General features: G+C 45.4%; 1 protein-coding gene across 13 annotated transcripts in view; it reads left to right on the forward strand.

The window, feature by feature from the left end:
- adgrl4 (adhesion G protein-coupled receptor L4) overlaps positions 1-25856 on the forward strand; it is a 196090-nt gene that overhangs the window by 36107 nt on the left and 134127 nt on the right. For 10 of the 13 annotated variants that reach the window (XM_052012519.1, XM_052012527.1, XM_052012530.1 and 7 more), the window contains exons 3-5: positions 11585-11737; positions 17820-17890; positions 23299-23478. The exons of 1 other annotated variant lie outside the window; for it this stretch is intronic. In XM_052012519.1, the coding sequence (XP_051868479.1) occupies positions 11585-11737; positions 17820-17890; positions 23299-23478 (404 nt within the window). The remainder of the gene's footprint in view (positions 1-11584; positions 11738-17819; positions 17891-23298; positions 23479-25856) is intronic. 2 more of the 13 variants (XM_052012522.1, XM_052012526.1) reach the window with 2 other exon arrangements.

The raw sequence follows: 25856 nt of genomic DNA on the forward strand, positions 1-25856 counted from the left end.
GACTAATAAAGATATCTTATCTTATCTTATACGCCTTAACAGATTAAACTTTTGAACAGACCTCTTATACACCAAAGATGAACCCTTGCTTTCTCGATCTACCTCATCGTGGCTCTTGCACTTTATTTGTCTACCTGCACTACACTTTCTCTGTAACCGTAACATTATATTCCGCATTGTTTTATTTTCCTTTTGTACTACCTCGATGTACTTACGTACAGAATGATCTGTCTGGATGACACACAAACAAAAGCTTTTCATTGTATCTCAGTACATGTGTCAATAATAAACCAATCTTTGGAGAGAAGGAGGAGGAGAGGTGACTTGATAGAGGTGTACAAGATGATAAGAGGCATAGATCGAGTGGACAGTCAGAGACTTTTTCCCAGGGCGACAATGGCTAACACGAGGGAACATAATTTTAAGGTGAATGGAGGAAGGTATAAGGGGGATGTCAGAGGTAAGTTTTTTTACACGGAGAGTGGTGGGTGCGTGGAACGCACTGCCTGCAGAGGTTGTGGGGGCAGATACATTAGGGACATTTAAGAAACTCTTAGATAGATACATGGATGATAGAAAAATAGGGGGCTATGTGGGAGGGAAAGGTTAGATAGATCTTAGAGCAGGATAAAATGTTGGCACAACATTGTGGGCCGAAGAGCCTGTACTGTGCTGTAGTGTTCTATTTTCTGTGTTCTATGTACCAATACAGATCTAATGACAGCTCCAAGTCAATTCACAACCACAGATCATTCCTGCACAGATCCAGACCATTCAGCCCATCATTTCCATGCTGGTGCCTTTCTCTGGCTCCTATCCACTCCTATCTCTCTCCTGCTTTCTCACCAACACCTCCAGTGTTTTAAGTGGCCATACTTACAACACTAAGTGGCCATACTTACAAATGTTCAGAAGGAAACATTTAATCAGGTGCAGCGGAGACATAAGGGATTCCGCAGATGCTGGGATCTGGAGCAACACACACAAACTGCTGGAGGAACTCAGCAGGTTGGGCAGCATCTATGGAGGGAAATAAACAGTCGGCGCTTCAGGTCGAGACCCTTCATCAGGACTGGAAAGGAAGAGGGCAGAAGCCAGAATAAGAAGGTCGGGGGAGGGGGCGGAACACAGGCTGGTGGGTGGTAGGTGAGTCTAGGTGAGGGGGGGAGGTAGGTGGGTGGGTGAGGGGGGATGAAAGGGAGTGAAGCTGGGAGGTGATAGGTGAAAGAGGCTGCAGAAGAAGAAATGCAGTAGGACAGGACAGTAGACCACGCAAAAAAGGTGAGGAATAGATGGGCAGATCATGAGGGTGTGGGAGGGGAAAGGGAAGGAGTGAGGCGGCCACAGAAATAAGGGAAAACAATGGGGGGGGGGTGAAGGGGGGAAAGGGGGGGAAGAGGGGAAGGGTTACCAGAAGTTGGAGAAATTGATGTTGAGGCCATCAGGTTGGAGACTCCCAAGGTGGAATATGAGGTGTTTCTCCACTTGCCACTTATTGAAGAGCCACTTCAATTCCACATCCCACTCCCGTGCTGACATGTCTGTCCACGGCCTCCTCTGCTGCCACGTTGAGGCCAGTCGTAGGTTGGAGGAACAACATCTCATTTTCCACTTTGGGAGTCTCCAACCTGATGGACTCAGTATCGATTTCTCTAACTTCCAGTAACCCGTCCCCTCTTCACCCCTTTTCCCTCCACCCCCTTTGTTTCCCCTCATTCCTGTGGCCCCCTCCCCCTTCTCTTTCCCCTTCCCCACCCCCATGACCTGCCCATCTATTCCCCACCGCCTTCCCTTTATTCCACGGTCCACTGCCCTCTCCTACCAGATTCCTTCTTCTTCAGCCTCTTCCACCTATCACCTCACAGCTTCTTACATCATTCTCTTTCATCCTCCCTCCCCCGCCCACCTACCTTCCCCCTCTCACCTCGACTCACCTATCACCTGCCTGCATGCTCTCCTCCCCCTCCCCCTTTCTCCTTATTCTGGCTTCTGCCCTCTTCCTTTCCAGTCCTGATGAAGGGTCTCGGCCCTAAACGTTGACTGTTTATTTCCCTCTATAGGTGCTGCCTGACCTGCTGAGTTCCTCCAGCATTATGTGTGTGTTAATCAGGTAGAGCACTGGTTTAGACAGAGGTCCCCCAATGCCTCATCACCTTCCGCCAACTATAATATGAATTATAGAGTCATATAATCACATGGCTCAGAAATAGGTCCTTCAACCAACACACCCATGTCAACCTTTTGGACAATCTACACTAATCCCAATTGCCTGCATTAGGACCATATCCTTCTATTCTTTGCCTATTTAAGTGTCTCGCTAAATGGCTCTGAAAATTAGTGATTGTATCTGGTTCAGCACCTCCTCTGGCAGCATGTTCAACCACAAGTTGTTTTCCAGACTCCTGTCTTTTGCGCCCATATTGTCAAAGAGTTGTGTATCAAGCCCAAGGTTCCCACAGTTGTGGCATTCAGAAGCACTTGAGAAGGAAAAAATATATTGCAGAGCTTTTGCGGGGAGGGCAGGGTATTGGAGTCTGCTGGATTGCTCTTGAGTTAAACCAGTGTGGACACAATGGGCCAACCAGCCTCCCTCCCTGGTGTAACCATTGTGTGATTCTGTAGGATGGGATTGTGCTGACAGTAAGCAAGTGGTTCTGTACATAACCACCAATGAGCTGTGGTGCACCTGTCAGCACATTCCAGACTTCTACACCAATGCAGTGCAGCATGCAACTGCAGAATGCACTGGAGATCAGATACAGCTGCAACAGACTGCAGGGCAGTTCCGTATTGTCCTGAGTTAAATCAGGATGCGGTTCCTATCTGGTTCCTCATCTATAGCAACCATGGCTGGCACATTCTACGTAGTTCCTTTCTTTTGAATAGGATCACTGACCTTCATTAGAAAGTAAAGATAAGTGGTTTATCTCCAGTTTTTAAAATGTTTCTAATTAATTTACTTAAGTTAAATGCATTGGTGATTCCCCCCCCCAATGTTATACAAATGTTTTTCAATTATGTTTAAATGCTTTTGAACATGGGAGAGATTTTGAAAGGACAGAAAGTCATTTGAGGCATAAACTACAGAGGACGTACAGCATAGAAGTGGGGTCTTCAGCCTACTGACTCCACACTGATAATCATGCACCCATTTAAACCAACCCCACACTAATTCTTGTCTCAACCCGAAACATTGACTGTCCATTTCCCTCCACAGATGCTGCCCGACTCACAGAGTTTGTTTTTTCCTTCACTAATCCCGTTTAATTCTCCCCACAATCCCATCAACTCCTCCCAGAGACTTCGGGGCAATTTACAGTGGGTAATTAACCTACCAACCTGCACATCTTTGGAATGTGGGAGGAAACGCACGCAGTCAAAGGGAGAACGTGCAAACTCCACGCAGACAACACTGGAGGTCAGGATTAAACCCAGACTGCTTGAGCTGTGAAGCAGCTGTTCTACCAACTATGCCACTGTGCTATTCTCAAGCACAGCAGAGCAATCCAAAGAAAGGGCTTTAGGAGCAGCCACCAGAGGTCTAGTGACTGGTCACTCAATGCTCCATACTTTGGGCCGGCCAGCAGGAAATCAGGAGCTGTGCAGCCACAAGGGCATGTGGGGACAGGCGAATATGAGGTGCTCTTCGGATTCAATGCAACCTGGCTCATAATCTCCAAAGGAAGGGACAAGAATAAGATAATAAAATAAGATTTCTTTATTAGTCACATGTACATCAAAACACACAGTGAAATGCACCTTTTGCGTCGAGTGTTCTGGGGGCAGCCCGCAAGTGTCGCCACGCTTCCGGCGCCAACATAGCACGTCCACAACTTCCTAACCCGTATGACTTTGGAATGTGGGAGGAAACCGGAGGAAACCCACGCAGACATGGGGAGAACGTACAAACTCCTTACAGACAGCGGCCGGAATTGAATCTGGGTCGCTGGTGCTGTAATAGCGTTACGCTAACCGCTACTGTGGAGAACGAGAGGAGTGCGAGATATTTGAGGGCAAAGAACAATGTTAAAGCTCGAGGTTTTCATTGACCAGGAGCCAAGTTAGGTTAGCTACAACAGCAGGGAGTTCACAGAGGAGAGGAAAGCAATGAGATGAGTGTTTTTAGCAAATGTACTGTTAGTTTGCAATATGAGTTATTGGGGAAAGTTTCTTTCATTACTACATTTACTCTGTGTTATCAATAAATACAATAATCACATTTACAAAGTTTCAGATATATTATTCTTTGAATTTTTTCACTTGCAATAAGTTCTCTGTAAAATTGAAGTCACAATGCAATCTGCTTTGACATTATTTAGTTTTGCTCCTGAGGATTAATATTGAGAAAATTGAACCAACTGCAAGATATTTGGAATTAACCTAATATGTACAGATTTGGTTATCAAGGTATTCATAAGGAAAAACAAATCACAGGGCTATGGGGAAAAGAATAGGGGAGTAGAACTAATCGGAATGGTCTTCCAAAGGGCCAGCACAGAAATGATAGGCTGAGTGGTCACTCCTTGTGCTGTATCGTTCTCCAATTCTATGGTAATTCTATCGGAGATGGATGAGGAAAAAAACAGATTAGCTGGAATGATTAAGTAGCAACCGAACCATACAAGTGAATAAAAGTTCAAGGTTTCATTTCCAGTTTAGTACTTTGGATTCATCCATCTGTACTTCAATCATCCAGTATTGGATGTACCTCCATAAGACACTAACTTCTCAAGGAACTTTCATGGGCAAATCCACCCTGCTCACAATAGCTCTCAATGGCTGAGCTCACACTGGACACGGTAGCGTAGCGGTTAGCGCGACGCTATTACAGCGCCAGCGATCGGGTTTCGATTCCTGTCACTGTCTGTAAGGAGTTTGTACATTCTCCCGTGTCTGCGTGGGTTTCCTCCGGGTGTTCCGGTTTCCTCCCACATTGCAAAGATGTACGGGTAGGTTAATTTGGGTTTAAAATGGGCGGCGCGGACTCGTTGGGCAGGAAGGGCCTGTTACCATGCTGTAAATAAAATTTTTAAAAATTTAACTATACTGCAACGTGGGTCAAGGTGAAGCAACTTAAGAACATATTGTCCATGGAAGAGATTTAAGCTAATTCAAGTTAAGCTCATTGTCAAATGCACAAGTATTGGTATTGGTTTATTATTGACACTTGTACCAAGGTAGAGTGAAAAACCTATCTTGCATACCGTTCATATAGATCCATTCATTACACAGTGCAGATACTGTACATTGAGTTAATACAGAGTGCATTGAGGTAGTACAGGGTAAAACCAATAACAGAGTACAGAGTAAAGTGTCACAGCTACAAGGAAGTGCATTGCAGGTAGACAATGAGGTGCAAGGTCGTAACAAGGTAGATTGTGAGGTCAAGAGTCCATCTCATCGTATAAGGGAACAATTCAATAGTCTTATCACAGTGGGGTAGAAGCTGTCCTTAAGCCTGGTGGTATGTGCCCTCAGGCTTCTGTATCTTCTGCCTGATGGGAGACGAGAGAAGAGAGAATGACCCGGGTGGGTGGGGTCTTTGATTTTGCTGGCTGCTTCACCAAGGCAGTGAGAGGTATAGACAGACATTTATGCACAGGTGCAATGAAAAACTTACTTGAAGCAGCATCACAGGCACATTGCATTAAAGACACAACATTCACAAGAAAAACATAAATTAATCATAAATTATAAGATAATAATTATAAGAAAGAACACAATTAAAACAAAGTCCATTGTCGTGCAAAGTGATCAAAGTGGTTATGGTGTTGCTGTACTGAGGTAGTGATTAGGGTTGTGCAGGTTGGTTCAAGAACTGACTAGTTGAAGGGAAGTAGCTGTTCTTGAACCTGGTGGTGTGGGACTTCAGGCTTCTGCACCTCCTGCCCGATGGTAGCTGTGAGAAGATGGCACCGCCTGGATGGTGGGGATCTTTGATGATTGATGCTGCCCTCTTGAGGCAGGGCCTCATGTAGACACTTTCGATGGTGGGGAAGGATATGACTGTGATGATGTCTTCAACAAAATGATACTGTATCAGGGCTAAAGGACTCAATATTAGGACAGATTGCATTGAGAAGGTACTTGTATCCTTGACTAATGGACACCAAGCTGTGATTTAATTGATATATTTCAAAAGATTAAAAAGTTTGGTAGGTAAACTATTTCCTCTGGTGAGCGGGACTCCAGAACAAGGGAGAGAACCTTAATATACAAGCAAGGCCATCAAGGGAAGGCGTCCAATCATTACATGGAGCTGTCCCCCTCAAAAAGTTCTCGTTTTTAACTTATTCTTTTTCTGGGATAGAGGCCTCACTGACAAGGTCAACACTTATTGCTCAGCCACTGTTAGCTGCAAAACTAAGCCCACTGAGTTCCTCCAGCATCTTGTATGGCGCTGCAGGTTCCAGCATCTGCGGTCTCTTGTGTCTCCATTTCAGAGTTTTGTTGGTTAAGGGCTTTAAGGGGTTCAGAACAAAAGGCAGCAAGATTAACCTGGTCTAATGGAATGGTAAGTCTGGTGTCAGAGGCCACGACTTTGATAAAAACGTAATTTTTAAAAAAATATCTATTTGTCAGTGGGAACAAGATTACTGGCAATGCCATCATTAGGCACGGTAGTGTAGTGGTTAGCGTAACGCTTTACAGCGCCAGCGACCCGGGTTCAATTCCAGCCGCTGTCTGTAAGGAGTTTGTACGTTCTCCCTGTGTCTACGTGGGTTTCCTCCGGGTGCTCTGGTTTCCTCCCACATTCCAAAGACGTACGGATTAGGAGGTTGTGGGCATGCTATGTTGATGCCAGAAGTGTGGCGACATTTGCGGGCTGCCCCCAGAACACTCTACGCAAAAAGATGCATTTCACTGTGTGTTTTGATGTACAGGTGACTAATAAAGATATCTTATCTTATCTTAACATTTATTGTCCCTCTTCATAGCCCGAGCTGAGGATCAACTGGTGAATTTGGAGTCATAGGTAGGCCAGACGGGGTAAACATGACAGACATCCCCCCTCTGCAAGGATATTACTGTCCCAGGAGGGTTTTCATGATGACAATCCAGAAGCTTCAATGTTACTATTAATAAGATTAGCTATAATTCCACATTTTTATATCATTACCAGAAGGTAAATTCCTAGCTGCAAAGGTGGGATTCAAACTCATGTTTCGAGAACAATGGCCCAGGTTTACAGCTGCTGGTCCAACAACATAATATTTATACCATTCCACCCAAAAATTAGAAGGATGTGGCAGGGGAGGAAGTGGTGGAAGGGGGGTGGTGACGTTGGTGGTGAGAAGGTGATGTGATAGGAGGAGATGCTTGGGGAAGGGTTGATGGGAGGGTGTATTCGAGCTAGGTATGGCAGGAGGGGTCATTGGAGGTGGTTGTGATGGGAGAAGTGATCGGAGGAGAATGTGGTTGTATGGGAGTGTGTAGCTGTATGCAAGATTAATGTAGTGTGGAAGGCTGTAGAGGGTGTGTAGTGGGGGGAGGGTGATTAGACAAGGTGTGTAATGGAACGGGATGATTGGAGAAGGCTGTGGTAGTGTGGGGGTGTGGTGGGATGGTAAATTGGATGGATAGGTAATGGGAGGAGCTGATTGGAAAGGGTGTGGGGGCAGTTGGGAGGGAGCTTGTGATGGGGGTGTGGTTGGGAGGGAGGTTATGACAGGGTGTGGTTGGGAGGGAGGGTGTGGTGGGGGTGTGATTGAGAGGGAGCTTGTGACGAGGGTGTGGTTGGGAGGGAAGTTGGGAGGGAGGTTGTGACGGGGGTGTGGTTGGGAGGGAGGTTGTGACGGGGGTGTGGTTGGGAGGGAGCTTGTGACAGGGGATGTGGTTGGGAGGGAGCTTGTAATGGGGGTATGGTTGGGAGAGGTGTTGTAATGAGAGAGGGTTTGGACGGGGAGCATGTTGTGGGATGGAATAGTTCGGGCAAGGTGTGAAGGGTGGGAGGGAGCAGTGTGCAAAGGTGCCAATTCGCTATTGCCCTTCTCGTACTATCAACAATGACTAATTTCATCTCCAACTCATCTCTGAGCTTAACGTCGGCACAGCTTTCCAGGGCTATTCCTGCACTTTGAACACTGTTCCCCTGTATGGTGGGGAAAGCAAACCTTTTCAGTTCAGATTCTCTTCATTGTTAAGAGAGATTCATCCAGTTAGGCCTGAAACCCAGATCCCCAAGGTGAATGGAGGCCAATTCTTGAGATGCAGAATTTCAATTCACTTGACCACTCACTCTATAAGACATAATTGAAGCTGAGTTTGAAATTCACCTTACTGTGGAATGTACATCACTAGCAACTTTATTCGATGGTCCCATTGCTTTTTGCTTCTCCTGAAGCTGAGCTTGGACATTTTGACATTGATGCCTTCTTCCCTCAACCACTGTCGTTGTTATCCGTCATCCTTCAGCTAAGATGACAACGGGTAGATTATAGAGGCAGGGGTGAGAGGGTGGAGAGGAGAGTCAGGCCTTCTCAGAGTTTGAAGAGAGGAATTTGAGGACATCCTATGGAATGTAAATTGTCACACAGGTTGAGAAAGTGAGAGGAAACAAAGAATTTCTTCCTGATTGTTCAGGGGATGCTAGCACCGTCCCATTCATACCTTGCCCCAATCCCCCACAGCCAAGCAATACAAAAGAAATCGGCTCACTTAAGCACAATTAAAGTATCTTCGACAGGATAACATTAGCCTGAACTTTTGGGATCAGTGACAAAAGGTTGACACTCACCTTTAACCTTTACCAGAGCCTGTGCCATCATTTCTCCTATTAGAGTCATACAGCACGGAAACAGGTCCTTCGGCCTAACTCGTCCATGCCGACTGTGTTGCCCAGCGAGCTAGTCCCATCTGCCAGCGTCTGGCCCATAGCCCTTTAAACCTCTCCTATCCACGTACTTATCTCGATGGCTTTTAAATGTGCCCACCTCAACCACTATTTCTGGCAGCTCGTTCCAAATACTACCACCCTTTGCGTGAAGAAGCTGCCCCTGATGTCCCTTTTAAATCTCTCGCCTCTAATCTTAAACCTATGCCCTCTTGTTGTTATCAACTCCCTCCCTGGGAAAAAGACGATGTGCTTTCACCCTGTCTATGCCCCTCATGGTCTTAATTACTTCTATCAGGTCACCCCTCAATCTCCAACGCTCCAGGAAATAAAGTCCCAGACTACACAACCTCTCCTTGTAACTCAGGCCCCCAAGTCCAGGCAACGTCCTGGTAAATCTTGCTAGTTTAATAACGCCTTTCTTTAGGGCAGCACAGTAGCACTTCCAATGACTTTTACTGCAAGAATGTTTATTGCAACTTAAAAAATTGTAGTTAGAAGCAAAACAAAAAAATAGTGGATACACAACTGGCTTGGTTGTAGGAGTTAGAGGGTGGTAGTGGAGGGGTGTTTTTCAGACTGGAAGCCTGTGACCGGTGGTGTGGCACAGGGAATGGTGCTGGGTCCACTGTTGTTTCTCATCTATGTTAATGATTTGGATGAGAACGTAGGTGGCATAGTTAGTAATTTTACGGATGAGACCAAAGTTGGTGGTACAGTGGACAGTGAAGAAGATTGTTCAAGATTACAAAAGGATCTTGATCAACTGGGAAAGTGGGCCAAGGAATGGCAGATGGAGTTTAATTCAGACAAGTGTGAAATATTGTAATTTGGTAAGTTAAACCAGGACAGGACCTACACAGTAAATGGCAGGGCCCTGTAGAGTGTTATGGAACAGAGAAATCTAGGGGTACAACAACTTAGTTTGTTGAAAGTGGTGACACAGGTGGACAAGTGTGTGCAGTTCTGGTTGCCCAGCTATAGGAAGGATGCCATTAAGCTGGAAAGGGTGCAGTAAAGATTCACAAGAATGTTACCGGGACTAAAGGGCTTGAGTTATGAGAGACCGGATAGGCTGTGGGTTTTTTCCCTGGAGGCTGAGGGGTGACCTTATAGAGGTTTATAAAATCATGAGGGGCATAAGCTGAATGGTTACAGTCTCTAGCTAGCGTAGGGAAGTCTAAAACTAGAGGTCAGAGGTTTAAAGTGAGAGGGAACAGATTTAAAGAGGACCTGAGGGACAACTTTTTTCATACATAGGGTGGTGGGTAAATGGAACAAGCTGCCAGAGGAAGTGGTAGAGGTGGGTACCATTACAACATTTAAAAGACATGTGGACAGGTATATGGAAAGGAAAGGTTTAGAAGAATATGGGCCAAATGCAGGCAAATGGGACTAGCTCAGGTAGGCAACTTGGTTGGCATGGACGAGTTGGGCTGAAGGGCCTGTTTCCCTGCTGTATAGTGCTGTGCCTCTATAAATAGAACATAGAACCGTACAGCACAGGAACAGGCCCTTCGGCCCACAATGACTGTGCTGACCATGATGCAAATTAAATTAAATCTCTTCTGCCTGTAAATGATCCCTATACCTAAAAATAGGGGGCTATGTGGGAGGGAAGGGTTAGATAGATCTTAGAGCAGGATAAAATGTCAGCACAACATTGTGGGCCGAAGGGCCTGTACAGTGCTGTAGTGTTCTATGTTCTACCTCCATTCCCTGCACACTCTTGCACTGATCTAACCACGTCTTAAACATTACTATCATATCTGCTTCCACCACTACCCCTGGCAGCCTGTTCCAGACACCCACCGCTCTCTGTGTGAAAAAAACAAGCCCCGCAGATCTCCTTTAAACTTTCCCCCTCTCAACTTAAAGGTATGCATGTCCTCTATTATTTGACATTTCTAGCCTGGGAGAAAGATTCTGACCATATACCTGATCTATGTCTCTCATAATTTTATACACTTCAGTCAGGTCTCCCCTCAGCCTCCAATGCTCCAGAGAAAACAACCCAAGTTTGTCCAACCTCTCCTTATAGCTAATACCCTCTAATCCAGGCAGCATCCTGGTAAACCACTTCTGTAGCCTTTCCAAATCCTCCACATCCTTCCTGTATTGTAGGAAAGAGGAGTATCTGAAATTGCAAAGCAAACATTCTGCAGAAGAAATGAAGAAAATGTTGGAAATGTTTCATTTCAGGAACTACAGTATTTTGCGTTTAGAATTGGAATTAGTTCATTATTGTCACATGTAACAAAATACAGTGAAAAGCTTTTGTTGGCATGTCATTCAGACAGATCATTCTGTATATAAGTACATCAAGATAGTAAAAAGGAAAACAGAATGCAGAACATAGTGTTACAGTTACAGAGAAAGTACAGTCCAGGTAGACAAATAAAGTGCAAGGGCCATGATGAGGTAGATTGGGAGATCAAGAGTTCATCTTTTAACATATGAGAGGTCCATTCAAGAGTCTGACAACAGCGGGATAGAAGCTGTCCTTGAGCCAGGTGGTACGTGCTTTCAAGCTTTTGTATCTTCTGCCTGATGGGAGAGGAGAGAAGAGAGAATGTCCTGGGTGGGAGGGGTCTTTGATTACGTTGGCTGCTCTCCCGAGGCAGCGGGAAGTGTAGACGGAGTCAATGGAGGGGAGGCTGGTTTGTGTGATGGTCTTTTGTGCAGAAATGCAAGTTCTTTCTTTTCATTGTTGGCTTTGCTGAGAGGTAATTGTTTTTTTCTTCCCCACAGATGATGACGAGTGCCAGAATTCGACATTAACCTGTGGACAAAATGCAACCTGCAACAACACGTACGGGAGTTACTACTGCACCTGTGTCAAGGGTTATCAGTCCTCAAATCAAAAGAAGGAATTTATCCCAAATGATGGGACTACCTGCCATGGTAGGAACAGCTGCATGCTCGAGCACAAAGCTGTGCTCAAGTTCAAAAGCATAAGCTTAAAGAAATAGTCATTTTTGGACATTTGAAATGCTGGAAGCAAACAGCAGATCCCTCACCTTAAACAAGATGACTGTGAATTCACAGCAGAGAAATATTGGTGCCTTGCTGGTGTTTATGTTCCGCTTGAGCTTTCTGCCACCTGACCCAAATCTCACCTGGTCTGCCAACCTTTCAATTCCTTGAAAATCAAGGAAGAAGAAACTGCAGATGCAAGAAAGCTGAAACAAAAACAGGGAGAGTGTTGGAAATACTCAGCAGGTCAGGCAATATGCAATGGAAAGAAAATCAGAGTTAACACTTCAGGTCAATGATCCTTCAATCAAACTGAAACATTGCCACTGACGCTGCCTGACCTGCTGATTATAAAACCAAAAGATATCAGAGCAGAATTAGGCCATTTGGCCCATCGAGTCTGCTCTGCTATTCAATCATGGCTGATATTTTTCCCATTCCCCTTGTAACACTTAATCTGCTTACCAATCAAGAACACATCAATCTATGCCTTAAATACCCAGTGACTTGGCCTCCACAGCCCTCTGTGGCAACGAATTCCACAGTTTCACCACCTTCTGCCAATGCCCAGCAAGTTCCATTTATGTTCCTTCCATTCCTTTCTCTCTGTGTCCTTTGTGAGTTATAGGCAGTGGTAATGTTACAGAGCTAATATTCTAGAAATCTGGGCCAGTAGGATTGAATCCCATCATCGTAGCTGAGGAATTAGAAGTCAATGAAAATTAAAAATTAGGTGACCATGAAAGAACAGGCAGTCTGGTTAAGATGAGCAACAAACAATCTGCTGAAAGAACTTAGCGGGTCGAGCAGCGTCTGTGGGGGAAAAGGAATTGTCGACGTTTCGGGTCAAAATGATGCAGGGTTTCAAGCCAAAATGTCGACAATTCTTCTCCCTCCCCCACAGATGCTGCTCGACCCACTGAGTTCCTCCAGCAGATTGTCTGTTGCTCCAGATTCCAGAGTCTGCAGTCTCTTGTGTCTCTGTGGTTAAGATTCAGCTGGTTCACTGGTGCCTTTTAGAGAATCTGCCTCTGGTGGGCCAATGAAAAAATCATTTAAATACCTTCTGAAATGGTCAGCAAATTACTCAGTTGCAGCAAAAGATTAAGAGAAATAAGATATCTTTATTAGTCACATGTACATCAAAACACACAGTGAAATGCATCTTTTGCGTAGAGTGTTCTGGGGGCAGCCCGCAAGTGTCGCCACACTTCCTGCATCAACATAGCATGCCCACAACTTCCTAACCCTATGTCTTTGGAATGTGGGAGGAAACCGGAGCACCCGGAGGAAACCCACGCAGACACACGGGGAGAATGTACAAACTCCTTACAGACAGCGGCCGGAATTGAACCCGGATCGCTGGCGCTGTAAAGCATTACGCTAACCGCTACACTATGCTATGCTACAGAGCCACTCAACATGACTAAGTCACATTTTAATTCTTTTCAGTGCTCAGCAGTAAGGTCAAGGGATCCGTGTTGAAAGGAGGGAGCTGTCAATCTTAAGCTCTCAATTATTACAATCAAGTAACAGAGACACAAGAGACTGGGGTTGCTGGAACCTGGAGCAACACACAAACAGCCAGAGGAACCCAGCGGGTCAGGCAGCATCTATGGGGGGGGGAATGGACAGTCAACCTTTCGGGTCGAGACCCTTCATCTGGACTGATAAAACACAAGACTATAAGACATAGTAGCCTATCAGCCAACCCTCAATCAGAAACAAAGTTCTGCAAAGCATTGTCATTAAACTAGCAAGTGACTCTTCTCATCCAACAACATTCTCACTGTGCCCAGCTTGGGGTGCACCAAGATCACTCAGCTCCAGACTTCATTACAGCCCTTGCTCAAATGTAGAGAAAAGAACCCACTGCCATTCTTGACATTAAGGCTGAACTTAACATAGGTCATTAAGGAGCCAATGGTAACATTGAAATGAATGGAAATCAGGAAGAAAAGCACCCGGCTTGGGAACAAGGGCAAGTACAATACACGGAGACAAAAGAGACTGCAGATGCTGGAATCTGGAACAACAAATAACCTGCTGGAGAAACTCAGCGGGTCGGGCAGCATCTTTGGAGGGGGAGGGACTGTCGATGTCTTGATTCAAGGTTTTGACCCGAAACATCGACAATTCCTTCCTCCCACCATAGATGCTGCTTGACCAGCTGAGTTCCTCCAGCAGATTGTTTGTTGCTCTAAGTATAGTACGTGATTAGGAGTAGGCTATTCGGCCCCTCAAGCCTGTTCTGCCTTTCATTGACCAATATTGAAGCACCTGCCCCATTTGCAGCTTTGCTGTTGATTCATCTTTGCTTAGTTTGCACCTTCTCTTTAATGTGGGCATAGAGCTTGTGAAGAGCTAAATCCTCAATGGTGAGTATGGCAGACTGAGCCCTCTGAGAAGACTTTTGGGTTATTACGGAAGCCAGTGTTTCTAATGCATGTATACCATCCAAGCCGAATGTGAAATTGCATTACTTTATAAGCTGTGCCATCCACAGCAAGGTCGTAAGAAACCATTCCAGAGACTCCATATTCCAGCATCTTCGGTCTCATGGATCTCCAGGAAGGGCCGACTCCCTCTTCCACCTATCATACCCAGTGCAAGCACCCGATATAGACCTCCTCCCAAGCAAACGTGAACATTAAGAGATCTGGAAAAAAGATGGGACAGTGGGAAAGAAAGAGGCAGGGGGAGAAGGGGACTGGACGGGAGGGGAGGGGAGGGGAGGGGAGGGAAGGGGAGTGGAGGGAAGGGAAGGGAAGGGAAGGGGAGGGAAGGGAAGGAAAGGGGAGGGGAGGGGAGGGAAGGGGACTGGAGGGAAGGGAAGGGAAGGGAAGGGGAAGGAGAGAAGGGGAAGGGAAGGAATGAGAAGATAAAGAAAAGGGAAGGGGTGTCCCTCTATTATACTGGTTAATAGAGATTCCACAGTATTGAATTCTGAAACAACAATTACCCTAATGAATCCTGGCATTTCCAATCTTTGTAGCAATGTTGAATCATGTGAAGTGTGCAGCGAATAAATGACTCGCTATTTCAAAGGGGATAGAAAGCAAGCTAGATAATATGAAAGCTTAAACATGCTTTGAAGGAAAGAATGCTGTTTGGCGCAGTGCAGTGTGTGAATTTAAGACAGTGATGAATGTAGTGGGGATTCTGCTCAAGGTGATGGTGTCCATGCTCACTGCAAGAAGACTGCTGGAGAGTTTTATTGGTCCTATATCGAGCGGATTTCAAACAACATAAGGGATTTCAACTTTCTAAATGGAACACAATTCCAACCACATTATCTTTAAAGTCTGTGATTACATTTGATGAAAAAATAATAATTTCTGGACTTACAAGCAAATCTGTCACCTGTACAGACTTTGATCGAACTTCTCAAAGCAAATTTGACAACTTGATTCATTCTCAAGGTTGTGGGGGAAAGGGGAGCGGAGGAGAAGGGGGAGACTGGAGTTGAGTGTGGAAGGAGGGTCAGGGAGCAGAGCTGAAGTCCCATTGTAACAATATGGACGGGCAAAGCAATTTTGCTTCAATCAAGACAACAAAGCAACTGACATTTTTAACATTGTTGGTTAAGAGACAAACTTTAACCCAGACTCTAAGCAGAAGTCTCCTAGTCTGCTTTGAAACAGAGCCACAGGACCTTGATTTAACTTCTCAACTATGCAGCAGTGTGGGGCTCCCTCACTGGAGTTTCAGCTTGGATTAGGTACTTGAATCTCTGACACTGGCCATGAACCCACAAACTTGTGATGGAACGTAGCACAGTACAGCACAGGAACAGGCCCTTCGGCCCACGATGTCTGTGCTGAACACGATGCCAAATTAAACTAAATCTCTTCTGCCTGCGCGTGATCCATATCCCTCCATTTCTGATTTTCTCCCACGTTCCAAAGACGTACGGGTTAGGAAGTTGTGGGCATGCTACATTGGCGCTGGAAGTGTGGCGACACTTGCAGGCTGCCCCCAGGACACTCTACGTAAAGATGCATTTCACTGTGTGTTTAAATATACATATGACTAATAAAGATATCTTATCTTATATTCATGTGTCGATCCAACAGCCTCTTTAACGCCACTATCATATCTGCTCCTACCACGATCCCTGGCAGCCCATTCCAAGCACCAACCACTCTCTCTGCGAAAAAAAAACTTGCCCTGTACAGCTTCCTTAAACTTTCCCCCCATCACCTTAAAGTCCTCCAGTATTTGACATTTGCCTCACAGGTAGATAGAGCACTTAAGAAGGCCTATGGGATGTTAGCTTTCATAAGTCGTGGGATTGAGTTTAAGAGCAGCGAAGTGATGATGCAGCTTTACAAAACTCTAGTTGGACCACACTTAGAGTACTGTGTTCAGTTCTGGTCGCCACATTATAGGAAGGATGTGGAGGCATTGGAGAGGGTGCAGAGGAGATTTACCAGGATGCTGCCTGGATTAGAGGGTATGGAATATGAGGAGAGGCTTAAGGTGCTAGGGCTTTATTCACTGGAAAGGAGGATGAGGGGAGACATGATAGAGGTATATAAAATATTGAGAGGAATAGATAGAGTAGACAGCCAGCGCCTCCTTCCCAGGGCACCAATGCTCAAGACGAGAGGGCATGGCTTTAAGGTTATGGGTGGGAGGTTCAGAGGAGATGTCAGGGGGAGGTTTTTCACCCAGAGATTGGTTGGTGCATGGAATGCACTGCCTGGGGTGGTGGTGGAGGCAGATACGTTGGACAGGTTCAAGAGTTTGTTGGATAGGCACATGGAGGAATGTGAGATAGAGGGATATGCGGGAGGAAAGGTTTAGATAGTGTGAGGGTGGTTTGATGGACGGCACAACATGGTGGGCCGAAGGGCCTGTTTTGTGCTGTATGGTTCTACGGTTCTATGGTTATTTCTACCCTGTGAAAAAGATTCTGACTGTCTACCTTATCTGCGCCTCTCATAATTTTATAAACTTCCATCAGGGCTACCCTCTGGGTTAAAGTTTGTCTTTTAATCAGCGATGTTAAAAATGTCAGTTGTTCTGTTCTCTTGATTGCAGTAAAATTGCTTTGCACATCAGTGTTGTTATGAATGGACTTCCCCTGATGAATAAACAAGAGTTCTGCTAACTGAACCACAGCAGGCAGCCAGACATGCACTGAGTAACTCCCCTCTGAGTTCTGGGGTGAAATCTTAGAATCACAGAGTCATACAGCATGGAAACAGACCCTTCGGCCCAACTGGTCCATGGTAACCAAGATTCCCATCTAAGTGAGTCCCATTTGCTTGCATTTGGCCCATATCCCTCTAAACCTTTTCTATCCATGTACATGTCCAAGTACCTCCTAAATGTTGTTAGTGTACCTGCCTCAACCACTTCCTCTGGCAGCTCATTCCATATAAGGACCACTCTCTGGGCGAAAGGTTGCCCCTCAGGTTCCTATTAAATCTCTCCCCTCTCATCTTAAGCCTATGCCCTCTAGTTCTTGATTCCCCAACCCTGGGAAAAAGACTGTGTGCATTCACCCTCAATGTTATACACTTCTATAAGATCACTATAAGATCTCCTATGCTCCAGTGAATGAAGTCCCAACCTGCTCAATCTCTCTCCCCAACTCAGTCCCTCGAGCAACATCCTCGTAAATCTCCTCTGCACTCTTTCCAGCTTAATTCTGACCTTATTCTGACTACCTCTCTGTTGGTCATTCCAACAAATGGGCTTCTCATATAAATGGTTGCACTTGTAGGGGGTCACTGCAGGGTGAAATTGGTAGCGGAGTATTGCTCCAACACCTTAATTAGCCACAAATTTTACATTGTAAAAATTCCAAATTAGTAATCAAAATTTTTCAAAGGAATCATGACAGGCAATTTATTTGTTATAGTAATCATTTACCAAGGAATAGGCACCAAGCCAACGTAACAGCTCTGATGTAGAAGATAAGAGTTGATTAATTATAAAATTAAACTGTGCAGTGGATACTGAGTGAAGTTAATGATTTTATCTTCTACTCCTTTTCCAGAGAGTGTGGAGATACCCTGCTACTTAGACAGTGACTGTCTCTCCGGAAGGATTAATGATACCTTGCAGCAGGTAATATTGCATATGCAATGTGACAAGAGACGGAGACAAAGAAACAAAGGGGTAAAACATTGTTTTCAGTTGCTGAGACCAAAATGCATGTGCTGATATTTGTTGGCCCATTGCACACAACACCCAGCATTGGAATCCAGTGACTCCAATGGCAGGAGAGAAAGACTGAAGTTGACAGTCACTTTTGTGTACGTTCAGAGCAGCAACAAAGGACTGATTCCCACCCCCACCCCCACATATCTTTGGCTTTACAATGTGATTGTGGGTCAGCATTTATCGATGCACCATAGAAAGCATCCTATCTGGATGCATCACAGCTTGGTGCAGCAACTGCTCTACCCAGGACAGCAAGAAACTGCAGAGAGTTGTGGATACAGCCCAGCATGTTACAGAAACCAGCCTCCCCTCCTTGGACTTTGTCTTTACCTCTCGCTGCCTGGGCAAAGCAGCCAGCATAATCAAAGACCCCACCCACCCAAGTCATTCTCTCGTCTCTCCTCTTCCATCAGGTAGAATATACAGGAGCCTGAGGGCACATACCATCAGGCTCAAGGACAGTTTCTACCCCACAGTGATAAGATCATTGAATGTTTCCCTTATACAATGAGATGGACCTCACAATCTACCTGGTTGTCACCTTGCACCTTATTGCACTGCACTTCCTCTGTAGCTGTGACACTTTACTCTGTACTGTTATTGTTTTCACCTGTACTAACTCAATGTAACTGCACTATGTAATGAATTGACCTGTACGATCGGTATGCAAGACAAGTTTTTCACTGTACCTTGGTGCAAGTGACAATAATAAACCAATACCAATACTTGAAGTGCAAGCTAAAATGGTAACTTGGTTTGTTATTGCCACATGTACAATGAAGAACTTTGTTTTGCAATGCCATCCATACAGATCATTTCATCACAACAGTGCATTGAGGTAGTAAAAGGGAAACCAAAAACAGAATACAGAATATTGTGTCACAGTTACAGAGAAAATGCAGTGCAGGTAGACAATAAGATGCAAGGCCACAACGAGGTAGATTGTGAGGTCAAGAGTCCATTTTATCATACTAGGGAACCATTCAATAGTCTTATCACAGTGGGATAAAAGCTGCCCTTGAGCCTGGTGGTACGTGCCCTCAGGCTCTTGTATCTTCTATTTGATGGGAGAGGAGAGAAGAGAGAATGTCTGGGGTGGGTGGGGTCTTTGATTATGTTGGCTGCTTTACCGAGGCAGTGAGAAGTATAGACAGAGTCCATGGAGGGGAGGCTGGTTTCCGTGATGTGCTGAGCTGTGTCCACAACTCTCTGCAGTTTCTTGTGGTCTTGGGCAGAGCAGTTGCTGTACCAAGCCGTGATGCATCCAGATAGGATGTTTCCTATGGTGCATCAATAAAAGTTGGTGACTATCTAGTGGATACTGTCATTTTGCAACAGACTCATATTTCAATAATAAGCTAGAACTGGGACAACAACATATCAAATTTAATAAGCATTTTCCAAGGGCTCTGATGACTCATTTGTTTAAAGATATGTGCCTGAGCAAAACCTCTTTGTTAAATGCATTTCTTTAGATACAATGCCCATCCCTTGGGGTAAAGAGTCATCTTCGAGACCCACTGCAATCCATTTAGTAAAGGTGCTTCCACTGTGCTCTGTGGTAGGGAGCTCCAGTCTGATCTGTCAGTGTGTTGAAGCAACAGTGATGTATTTCCAAATCAGGATGGTTTCTGACTTGGAAAGGGACTTGGAAAGGAACTTGGAAAGGAACTTGGAAATGCTGATGTTCCCAAGTGCTTTCTGTCCATATCTTTCTCAATGACAAAGGCTAGTTTTGTGGGATGTTAGAACAAAATGGTGGCCACAAGAGGACACAGGTTTAAGGTGCTGGGGAGTAGATATAGAGGAGATGTCAGGGGTAAGTTTTTTACTCAGAGAGTGGTGAGTGTGTGGAATGGGCTGCCGGCAACGGTGGTGGAGGTGGATACGATAGGGTCTTTTAAGAGACTTTTGGATAGGTACATGGAGCTGAGAAAAATAGAGGTCTGTGGGTAAGCCTAGTAATTTCTAAGGTAGGGACATGTTCAGCACAGCTTTGTGGGCCGAAGGGCCTGAATTGTGCTGTAGATTTTCTATGTTTCTATGTTCTATGTTTCTAAAAGTTTGCCTTGGCCCCATACCTGAGATGAACTGTGTTAACCAAGGATGTGATTGCACTGGAGAGGGTGCAGAGGAGATTCAACAAGATAGTAGAGAAACAAAGGACTTAAGATGCTGAAATCTAGATGAAAAACACGATGATGCTGGAGGAACTCAGCAGGCCAGGCAACATCCATGGAGAAAAGCAGGTAGGCAGGACACAGGGTCCTGACCCAGAGCATTGACCTGCTTTTCTCCACGGATGCTGCCTGGCCTGCTGAGTTCCTCCAGCATCACTGTGAGATTCACCAAGATGTTGCCTGATTTGGGGGACTTTTGTTATGAGGAGAGATTGGATTGGCTGGGCTTGTTTTCCCTGGAGCAAAGCAAGCTGTGGGGTGACATGATAGAAATGTACAAGATTATCAGAGGCATAGAGAGGGTAGATAGTCAAAATCTTTTTCCCATGGTAGGGGTATCAAAAACCAGAGGGTAAGGTGAAAGGAAGGAGTTTTAAAGGGGAACTGAGGGGTAAATTTGTTTTTTTACACATTGATTTTAGGACCATGCTAAAGAGACACAAATAAGAGGAATTTGGACAGACACTTAAATAGGCAATACTTGATCTATGCCTCTCATAATCCCAAAGGTTTATAAGATTATGAGAGACATAGATAGAGTAGACAGCCAGAATCTTTTCCCCAGGGTTGAAATGTCTAATACCAGAGGGCATGCATTTAAGGTGAGAGGGGGAAAGTTCAAAGGAGATGAGTGGGGCAAGTTTTTTTTACACAGAGAGTGGTGGGTGTCTGGAATGCGCTGCCTGGGGTGGTGGTGGAGGCAGGTACAATATGGGCATTCAAGAAGCCCTTAGGTAGGCACATGAATGTGAGGGAAATGGTCGAATGTGGACATTGTGTAGGCAGAAGGGATTCGTTTAGTCGGGCATTTTATTATTCATGTAATTGGTTCGGCACAACATTGTGGGCTGAAGGGCCTGTTCCTGTGCTGTACTGTTCTATGTTCCACGTCCTATGTTCTATGCATAGAAGGATATAGTGGGTAAGGGTTGGCGGCTGTTCAGCAGGTGATTGTCTTGAGACTTCCTTGAGCCAAGAACATTGATATCCAGCTCTGACTATAACATGAAAATTGACAGGAAACGTTGGAGTGTTTCTCTCTCTTACTGGGCTGAAACCGTTACGTATGTACACACAGTCAAAGTATGAACCACAGAATTGGATTTAGGTCACCCATTCCACAGGGGGATTAAACAGACTGGGAATTTACTCACCAGAATTCATAAGAATGAGATGTAATCTCACTGCAACATACAAAATTCTGACGGGGATACTCATTCTCCTGGCTGAACTACCAAAGGTCCCAGTCTCACAGTAAGAGGTTAGCCATTCAGCATGGATATGAGAAGAAATTTCTTCACCCAGAATATGGCAGATCTCTGGAATTCTCTATGCAAGAGGGCAGTGGAGGCTCAGTCACTGTGAGAGGTCAATAAATTGGTAAATTGGTTTAATATTGTCACATGTACTGATGTACAATGAAAAACTTGTCTTGCATACCGATTGTACAGATCAATTCATTACAACAGTGCATTGAGGTAGTACAGGGTAAAACAATAATGAAGTGCAGAATAAAGTGTTACAGTTACAAAGAAAGTGCAGTGCAGGCAGACAATAAGGTGCAAGGTCATAACAAGGTAGATTGTGAGGTCAAGAGTCCACCTTATTGAGAACATAGAACATAACAGCACAGTACAGGCCCTTCAGCCCATGATTTTATGCCAACCTTTTAAAGGACTCTAAGATCAATCTAACCATTCCGTCCCACATACATCTTCATGCTTCTATCATCCATGTGTGTCTCTTAAATGTCCCTAATGTATCTGTCCCCACCACCTCTGCCGGCAGTGCGTTCCACGCACCCACCACTCTCTGTGTAAAACCTTGCCTCTGACATCCCCCTTATACCTTCCTCCAATCGCCTTAAAATTATGCCCCCTCGTGTTAGCCATTTCCGCCTTGGGAAAAAGTCTCTGACTGTCCACTCGATCTATGCCTCCTTTCATCTTGTACACCTCTATCAAGTCACTTTTTATCCTCCTTCTCTCCAAAGAGAGAAGCCCCTAGCTCACTCAACCTATCCTCATAAGATATGCTCTCCAATCCAGGCAGCATCCTGGTAAATCTCCCCTGCACCCTCTCTAAAGCTTCCACATCCTTTCTACAATGAGGCGACCAGAACTGAACACAATATTCTACGTGTGGTCCAACCAGGGTTTTATAGAGCTGCAATATTACCTCACGGCTCTTGAACTCAATCCCCTGACTAATGAAGGCCAACACACCTTCTTAACAACCCTATCAACTTGCATGGCAACTTTGAGAGATCTATGGACTTAGACCCCAAGATCCCTCTGTTCCTCCACACTGCTAAAAATCCTGCCATTAACACTGTGTTATGCATGTAGGGCGGATGGAACCAGATGGAGGAGGGGATCTGGTGGGTGAAGTGTGTGGGTTGTTGTAGATTGAACAGGAGGGGGATGGGGATGAAAATGGTTGATGGGAAGATGAGAGGTAGATCGGCCAGAGAGAGAGAGGGAGGGGAACACGGGAGGTAAGGGTAACCTGAAATTGGAAAAATCAATGTTCGTACCATTGGGTTGTAGACTCCCCAGGCGGAATATGAGGTGTTGTTCTTCCAGTTTGCATTGGGCCTCACCTTGGCACTGGAGAAGGCTGAGGACAGACTGGTCAGTGTGGGAATGGGAAGAGGAACTGAAATGGTCTGCAACTGGGAACTCGGGATGGCCACTGCGGAAAGACCGTAGGTGCTCCGCAAACGGATTACCCAGTCTGCGCTTAGTCTCGCCGAGGTAGAGGAGGCCACGCCAGGAACAGCAAATGCAGAAGATGGGGTTGGAGGAGACGCACGTGAATCTTTGCCTCACCCTGGAAGAGCTGTTTAGTGAAGGAACAAGTGTCGTACCTTTTATGGTTGCAGAGAAAAGGGTGGGGTGGGTGGAGAGGGTCGAGCGGACTAGGTAGTCATGAAGAGAGTGGTCCCTGCGCAAGGTGGAAAGTGACGGGGAGGGGAAGATGTGGCTGATGGTGGGATCCCATTGCACCTGACGAAGGTTGATGGGTTGGACGCGGAGGCTAGTAGGGTGAAGGTAGAGGATGAAGGGAACGATCTCTGTTCTGCTATTTAATGTTGTTTTATAATCAGCCAGCTTTGACGTCTGTTAACAGCTGAGCAGCTTTGGAGAACCACAGACTGCACTGAAGGAAATTGCCAAGAACACCACTGGGGGCCTGACTGCGACAGATGTGCTTTTATATGTTGAGGTGCTCCTACGATCAACACCATCACTGAGTGCGATCAATGAGACTCTACCCAATACAACAGCGGTTGTCAACGTCACCATTAATGTATGTCATTCCAAATGGACGGTCCTTTGTTTGTGGAGTAGAAATTCTTATTTGAGCTCTTGTGCTGGAGTGATTTATCAAGTTCAAGTTACTTTATTCTCATTCACTCAATGCTATAAAAACACATGGAGGAACAAAATGGCGTTTCCCCCAGACTCGCACAACAGAGGACATACATAGAACAGAGGACATACAATAAACACAGACAAAAAAATTGTGAAGTACAAATAGTGCAAAAAACGGTGTATGCAGAATACAAAATTAGTGCAGGGTTAGTGCAAAACCGAGTGGGACGAAGAAAATACAGAACTCGGTGTGCTGCACTAATTGTATAAACATGTTCAGCAGCAGCCAAAGTTCTTATACGCCGTTGTGCAAACCAGGGCTTTTGACGCAGCATTTGTCTGAGACTGCCTCCAGGGTATTCAGGAGCCTGACAGCATGGGGGAAAATACTGTTGTGCAGTCTAGTAATTCTGGCCCAGATGCTCCGGTACTGCTTGCCAGACGACAGTGGGACAAATAGGTCGTGGGAGGGATGAGAAGGGTCATCTATGATTCTGCAGACCTTGCGCGTGCATCGTGTGTTGTAGATATCCAGGATGGAGGGAAGAGGCGCTCCAATGATCTTTTCAGCTGTACTCGCAATCCTCTGCGAAGACTTATGGTCAGAGATGTTACAGTTACTGTACCAGGCAGAGATGCAGCTGGTCAGGACACTCTCAGTGGTACTCCCCTGTAGAATGTGGTGAAGGGCAGGTTTGCTCTCTTCAGCCGCCGTAAAAAGTGGAGACGCTGTCCATGCCAGTGTATAGCATACGTGCAAAACACTCTCTACTTTCAATGGAGACAAAAATAAGAAGAGAGAAGCAGTGTGCAGCCATTAACTCAAGCCTTTTTTTTAACTGCATGCAATGTGCCTGAGGTGCTTATTAGGACCTGAATTCATTCTGCTGGTTGGCTCATGTGGTTCCTAAGAAACAAGCCTATTGCACTGAGGTGGTCCCTGATCAAAGCACAAACCAGACCTGTGTTCACTTAACTGGGTATTTGTAGGGAGCACACCTCAAAAGTTGATCCATTTCTCCTCTGTGGTACAAGTGACCCAGCATGAATTTCAAATATTTGGCTTCAAATTCAATTAAATTTGTTGTTTCTGCTGTTGAAAATCGACTTTTCCAGGCCTGAAGTTCAATAACAGCCATGCCACTTGGAAAATTCAACCGGGTGCGTTCCACATCAAGAGCACAAGAGATGATGCCTCTCTGTCACCCTCCTGGTGGAGTATTGCAGGGAATTTGAGTCACGTTGCTCCAGGCTCACATATCACTGGGACAACACGGTCATGAAGCCGTGGAATTCTACAAGCGATGTAAATTAACCTAAATCTACGCCCCACACCGCACCTCCCCAAACATTAATTTATTGCCCCCACCAATTTCCTGCAGTTCTCCCAACTCCTTGATCTGCTCCCTTATTGACCTCATGAATTCCTCCCCCTCAGCCTCCAACCCACTCACCCCAATCCGTCCCTACCTCCACCTCCTGCAGACAAAAGAACACAGAGCAACACACCAGATGCTGGAGGAACTCAACGGGTCAGGCAGCATCTGTGGAGGGAAGTGGACAGTCGACGTTTCAGGTCGAGACCCTTCATCTAGACTGCATCTAGATTCTAGTATCTGCTGTCTCTTGTCTCTCTAAAAGAATACAGAACGTCTCTGCAGAATATCTGCAAACCCCACCATGCCGATCCATCTATCTTCCCAGCCACCCTGACCACAGGTCTGACTGGATCTAGCAGCCAACTTTCTGAGCCTAGTCTGAGTGAAGAACCAGGTAGCATCATTTCAGAGATGACTGACTTTCACTGCAGGTTGACGCTGACCCAAACTATTTCATTACCCCTACAATGCTCCATCATTATGGTGCCAGAGAGCTTTTTTTAATCAGTCGAGTTTATTGTCATATGCACAAGTACATGTATGCACAGGTGCAATGAAAAACTTACTTGCAGCAACATCACAGGCACATAACATTAGAGCCACAATATTCACAAGAAAAACAAATTATACAAGAAAGAAAACAATTTGAACAAAAAGAATTAAATCCATTGTAGTGCAAAGTGGTCATAGCTATACTCAGGTTGTGATTGGGGTTGTGTCAGTTGGTTCAAGAACTGAATGGTTGAAGGGAAGTAGCTGTTCTTGAACCTGGTGGTGTGGGACTGACTCCAGGCTTCTGTACCTCCTGCCCAGTGGTAGCAGTGAGAAGATGGCATGGGGATCTTTGATGATTGATGCCGCCTTATTGAGGCAGCACCTCATGTTGGTGGTGGGAGGGATATGCCCGCGATATATAGGGCTGAGTCCACTGCTC

The sequence above is a fragment of the Pristis pectinata genome, chromosome 3, assembly GCF_009764475.1.
Source record: "Pristis pectinata isolate sPriPec2 chromosome 3, sPriPec2.1.pri, whole genome shotgun sequence".
Taxonomy (NCBI): domain Eukaryota; kingdom Metazoa; phylum Chordata; class Chondrichthyes; order Rhinopristiformes; family Pristidae; genus Pristis; species Pristis pectinata.